Below are 6,489 nucleotides of genomic sequence, written 5' to 3' on the forward strand. Positions count from 1 at the left end.
GGGGGCTTTAAGGAACTCATAACGGGTTTTTAATTCCACCTGACCCACTTTAGGACGGACAGGCGGCAGTTACGTATATTACATGTGATACTGATGACAATACAGGTGCTCAGGGTCCAGGGAATTGCCAGTTAGGAAGACTAAGACGGCAAATTTGGAGGCGCTGCCAGCGGCAACTCGCTGGTGTTTGAGCCTCACTTCAGATAACACCTGCAGAGGGCTTAAATCTTTTTAGGGATAGGGTAGTAATTTTCGCTGTGATGCCCATAGCCAGGATTTTCTGGAGGTGCTTAATTTGTAGATTTCTGGGACAAGCAAGGGCTAAATTACAAACTTGCGAGGGTGAGTAGGGGGCACAAAAGTCAAAGTTCCTTCCCGTGCCTGATGGCGCATAAGGCGGCGCCTATCTCCGTTTCAGTAGCCCTGAGCCACACAACTTTGTGCAATCACTACAGTGGGTGGCTAGTCCACTGGTAGTGGTGTGTGTTCAAGCCCAAACTTAGAGAGAACCAGAATGAGAGTAGTTGGCTACGGGTCAAATAAGAAGTTGACTTACAATTTCATGCCAGGGTGCATGTCTTTCCTTGGGAGAGTCACCCCTCCCATGACATACTCCAGTCTTTTCTTACAATTATCTCCCAGAGAATTACTTCAGTCAATACCCACAGACATCATAACAAACACATCATCATCATCATTATCATGACATACAAGAACAAACATTACTCACTTGAAGAACAACCTGAGTGACCTCATTTGACCCAGATCTGCCGAGAAGACACCACACAGTTGTTCCCGCGCCGTGCCTGGTCCCTTCAACCCCGCCGCTTCAACGTAGCTGACAGAATTCTCCGGGAAGGTCAGGTTATAGGTCACGACGAGGCCCTCTGGGTTGGAGTCCGACAGCGATCTCTCCAGCCTATTCTGTATCTCAATGCTCTCGGCACCAGTTGGGGAGGTCGCGTGTTGGGAGCTTGTTGGGGAGGGGGGACAGGAGTCGCCATCTTGGGTCGTGTCCGTGTCAGTGCTGGAGGTCGAGCTGGAGTCGGACATCCTCCGATGGATGTGACCGTTTCCCGGAGACTCCAGCTCCTCGTCAACGTCTGTGTCGCACAGCTCCTTGTTCGCGTGAACCACCGTATAATCCGGCATCTTCTTTTTCGGGGACGGCCATGGGCTATTCCCCGCACTGGTGTCGTCGGAGCTGACACTGGAATTGTCAAAGTCCGTCTGGAGGGCTTGTCTTACATGCTTGGAGAGTTGCCATGGTAACAGTTTGGCACCTTTACTACCGGCCTGAGAATCCCCTTTGATCTGCTGCTCGTCTCTCAGCCCCTGTTCATAGTCATTCCTGGCTATCAGCAAAGCTAACTGAGTTTCTGTGGTGATACTTTCGCTGTCCGAGGACATGCTGATGTCTCCTGCTGTTGTCTTAGCGTCAGCATCAACAGGACTCTGATTCTTGGAGGAGATTGCACTATCTACAGACTTGTGGCTCAGCCTTCTGCTACCTGAAGCAGCACAGGTGTCAGACTGGGACATCACGGAAGGCTCTAATCCGACAGTTTGCCCCAAGATCTTCTCGTAAAACTGTTGATGCTGCTCGGACATTGCACTACTGTGTTTGCTGACGGTGTCGTCAGCGTACCCTGAATCTGAGCAGCTACGGTCGAGGCTCAGGCTAGAGGAGTTCTTTGTTCCCGACTCAAGGTCGACATCCGCGTGTTCCAGCAATCTGTGGGACGCCACCATGTCAGAGCTTCCTGGAATGTCATGTGAGAATTTCCTGGGAGGGGGGGCAGGCTTGTCTCCCGGGGGGGAGCCTGTACTGGGGGTGGAGGGAGCAGAGCTGGGCTTCCTCTGCAGGGTGGTATTGGGGATCCATGTGAGGATGAGGGTGGAACCCAGGACTTCGTCATCTTGAGCACGGATTGTCAGGTACCCTGGAAAGGCAATAGAAGAAATAAAGATTAGAAAAGTTCTGCAATGTGGGAGCGTATTTTTCTCTTCACTGCAGCAAACAGCACATTTAGACTACAGCTACTATGCTGTATATCAACTGGAGAGGCAGGTAGATGATTTGGATGTTACAATAACTGCATGTTTTATCCATGATTACATAGACAATGTAGCAAGAGTGCCACATCCAGAGTGTCGTATATTCTACAAAGAGAAAGTCTCTGCTGTGTGATGAAAACCTAACTTTGTAATATCTGATTCAGCAGATGCCTTTATGTAGACACAGTTATCAAACTTTCAATGCAAACTTCCAGCAGCAAGGCTCATATATAAGACTTCCTATTACATTGTATATCTGCAACCACTGCTTTGCAAACCAACAAAAATCTACCAAGAGAAGTCTTTTGTACCCTGCAGGAGGGATTTCCAAGATACCATTTCCCCCACTCAAGGTGTAACAATTACGTATGGCTCATTTCTTTGACTTATTTCTTAAACTGATACAAGATTACCCAAATCAGTACTGATTTAGGACTCATACCATTTCCCTGCAAACATTCAGCATCAATACAGAGCAGCAGACATAGGCGTCCACCTGGCATCCGTATATTAAGCTTATTAGCTGTGGTACACAATAGAATTATCTGTCTCCCTTTCTACAGTACCCAGCGTTTGTCCAGGGCATTTATCTCAGGGTAATTCCAGTCTGTCATCTAAACCTTATAGGAACATCAGGCGTGAATTTATCTGTGACAAATGTCGTTGACGACCTGTCGATGCGGTATTGTACGTACGGCAGACATCGAGTCTGGCTGGTAAGCCTTCGGGAGGAGGAGGAAGTGGCTCCCGGTCGTTTGCGTCATTAATTCCTTTTAGAGATCCTCGCTTCAAGCTTACTCAATGTCACTTACGTGAGAGAGGTGCAAATATCAGCAAGTTTTGCTACAGCTCTAAACACGCAGACTACTATACATCTTGAAATGTTTTATTGTCTCGCTTTTTGCAGTGACCTGTCCATTACAGATCCATTACTTAGAGATTCTCGCGTCAAGCTTACTCACTGTCACTTACGTGAGAGAGGTGCAAATATCAGCAAGTTTTGTTACAGCTCTGAACACGCAGACTACTATACATCTTGAAATGCTTTATTGTCTCGCTTTTTGCAGTGACCTGTCCATTACAGATCCATTATTCAGAGATTCTCACGTCAAACTTACTCACTGTTACCTACGTGAGAGAGGTGCAAATATCAGCGAGTTTTGTTACAGCTCTAAGCACGGCAGACGACTATACGTCTTGAAATGTTTGCAGTGGTTTTATTCTATCAGTTTGCGCAGTGACCTGTCTATCACAGATCTATTATCGGCATGAATATAAAGCATATCCAATATCTTACTACTGGACTTAAAAACGCAGAAGAAACCTCCTTCCCCTATACCTCAATATCAATTCCTTACGAAAGTAAATGAATTCACAGTAACTTAATGAAAGCATTTTAATATGTAAGGCAGAGAAAACCATAAGATTTGAAAGTTGAAAGCAGAGTGGTCAGCTCAAAGTGCTAAATTCTAAGTGCTATCTAACATACAAATGCATATGATAAAGGTTGCAGAATACATGTAAGTGGATGCTCATGACTTACTGTGAATAAAACATTATACACCAACTTAAAGCCTACTCATTATACACACTGTATCTATAACGCTCCTGGCAACCTTAAGTACCAGTATTCCTTTGAGATGTCCAATGTATAGAATCATGTACAAAATGTACATAATGATAAGAATTGCATAGGAGGTGGATACCTGTGACTACTACTGTGATTTAAAACCAATTATTAGAGTGATGATTTTTCTCACTGTCATGATGATGATGTTGATTAGAGTAATGAGAATTGAAACCTGTCATCAGTTCTAGGTTAGTTCATCCTCAGTGAGGAGACAGGAGACACCAGTCTCTTTAGGTCCATACATGCAAGTCCCTTTTGATCAAGACTGAGCCAAGTTCATCATCCTGAAGTCCTACATCCTCCTCTTACATCTATAATAATCAGACTCTTTGGACTTCATTCATTTCTTAATCTTAAATCTGTTCATTATATCCATAACGCTTCTGGCAACTGGGATCTAGGTCTGTCTTGGAGCTAGACCCTCAATTAACATTTATTTCCCATGTGACGCCTGTCCAATTTAGATCTATCTTAATTCATGCGGCTTCATTTCTTTCTTACCCTCTAGAGGTATGGTTGGTTCTTTAGCTCCAGTTTACTTAATTGAAGTCCATATTCAATCTCAGGTAGTCATCAAGGCTTCGGGATAATCCAACCCACTTGCATTTCCCTGGAAATACTTATCTACAGAAACCCAGTATATCTATAATATTCTTTGCTTGGCTGAGTTGAAAAGCATCCCTTAGGGTATCTCAAAGTAACAGATATATATTTTTATTAAATCCATTTTAATAGCAAAAGCAAAGTTGTAAGTAACATTTACATATTCTAAACCCTAAGACACCTGATTAGATCATCATCATTATCGTGGAAATCATTATGGAAATGCCTTGCAGCTGCATTCAGTCTTTCTTCATCGTACTCCATTGCATACATGTCTTGCATCTTGCAAGCTCCCTAGGCTCTACTTGGACTTTCTTGTATGATGTAGGAGGCCATTGCCCTACACATGTATGCCTCAGGTCTCCTTTCATGAGCATCAGAGTTTGAGCAAATTGACACAATGTCTTCCTTTGTGTCTAATGAATCCATATATATGAAACAAACATGAATGAGTCCCCCCTACATGTACAAATGTACTAAGGTTAGATGACTTTATGTCATATCTGGGCCATGATAATGTTTGACATGGGTGTTCCAGACCAGGTGATAATTTTCCTATCACAGGCTTCTTAGTTGTATCACACAGGCTTCCACTGATTAAATAGAACGCACTCCACACACTCTACTACAAGTTCAAGCGAACACACTCTACTACAAGTTCTTTTGTTCGAATTTTTCTCTTAGACTAATATTATTGATGTTCTTACAGAATAAAGTTGTTGGCGCAGGTTGAAACAATGTGTCAAATTTTATCCTTTTCATGAGTAGTTTGGCAATTACATCAGTATTTTCCGATCTGGGTATGACAAGTAAAATACAACACAATTTTCGTTGCCTACCAGTCTGCTGGAAGCATTTAGTGTATTCCTCCCACACTAGACTACACTGTAGTGGCAACTCCGCCAACACAGTAACAACTTGTCAGTCTCTCCTAGGAAACACAATTACCAACGTACCGCAACACCTGATTCCATGATACCGAGGCAATTACTACAGGCTCTGCTCTACATCTCGTTTTAAAATGGGACAAACATTCAGCTGCGCCCAAGGCGAGAAGGCATCACTAACAATACCAGGGACTCCTCTAGGATTCTAATATTAGAAGCCGTGAGCAGTTTTGTCTGCAGTTCAGAAAGAAATGCTGGGCTCTACAAGATGCTCTACAAGTTATACTACAGCCGGATGAAGACTTGATCATTGCCATACACACATTTTGTAACTTGAATGATTTGTAGCTCTAGAGTTTTCATGTTATTACCAAATACCACTGTGACAACAATTTTTCAATCCCTTCTTCAGTTACACCATTACTGTACTCTTTCAAAATCTCAAACAACATTGGCTGCTGCACTTCAAAAAAGCATGTAGGGGGCCCAAACAACTGACTCACAAAAATCACAAGACATGACACTGGGAAGTTCTACTGTAGTGAAAGTTGCTAGGAGGCTCATTATCAAACTTCACCTTTGTTTTTCCCCCATCCCTCCACGTACCAACTTCCAAGTATAAAAAAAAGATCTATCTTTGGCTTCTCAAGTTATGCTAGAAACAAATTAAGTCACATACCAGAAACATAAGCTTCCTGAGGGTTCAAAATGCCAGGAAATGCAGCCCGATGATGTCCTTGATTAATATCTCGACTCGACCAAAATGAATAATAATGATATGTCCACTCTAACTAAATCATTTTCTGTCATGCGATTTACTTCACTTTTTTCTACAAAGTTTGTATCTTACATCTCCCACTTCTAATATAACTAAAAGGATTCGAGACTTCAACAAACTCCTCTGAAGTGATTACGTACAGCCAGGAGCAGTGATCTCACCATAATCTATTGCACGGTGCTCGAAAAGTCCATCTCCCTGCCCTAGTCTACAAATTTTACTCTTATTCGCCGGAGGGACTATGACTTGGCATATTGCAGTGACATCAGGGCATATGCCATCTGCTTTATTGCCACTTAAGTTTTGATTGCCTTTGGGAAGTCCTCCGTCCATAGCAGGCCATTTGGTGCTGCCATCCATCCACTGAAGATGTAATAGATCTACTTCTAAGTGCATCTCTGGCTCAATATAACTGGAGACATTACTAACTTTTTATGCTTAAAGATATACTGTGTGGTGTGGAGATGTTCTGCATCAAAAACTTATAATGTATTATAAACTGCAAAGATACTAGATATCATGCAAAATCACAT

The 6,489-nt window shown here is 43.0% G+C and overlaps 1 protein-coding gene across 2 annotated transcripts in view; it reads right to left on the reverse strand.

Moving 5' to 3' along the window:
- The window catches only part of LOC118429059 (TBC1 domain family member 16-like), a 45,445-nt gene that overhangs the window by 18,036 nt on the left and 20,920 nt on the right, over positions 1–6,489 (reverse strand). For both annotated transcript variants that reach the window (XM_035839410.1, XM_035839411.1), the window contains one exon: positions 731–1,943. In XM_035839410.1, the coding sequence (XP_035695303.1) occupies positions 731–1,943 (1,213 nt within the window). The remainder of the gene's footprint in view (positions 1–730; positions 1,944–6,489) is intronic.

This window comes from Branchiostoma floridae, chromosome 13 (genome assembly GCF_000003815.2).
Source record: "Branchiostoma floridae strain S238N-H82 chromosome 13, Bfl_VNyyK, whole genome shotgun sequence".
NCBI classification, from domain to species: domain Eukaryota; kingdom Metazoa; phylum Chordata; class Leptocardii; order Amphioxiformes; family Branchiostomatidae; genus Branchiostoma; species Branchiostoma floridae.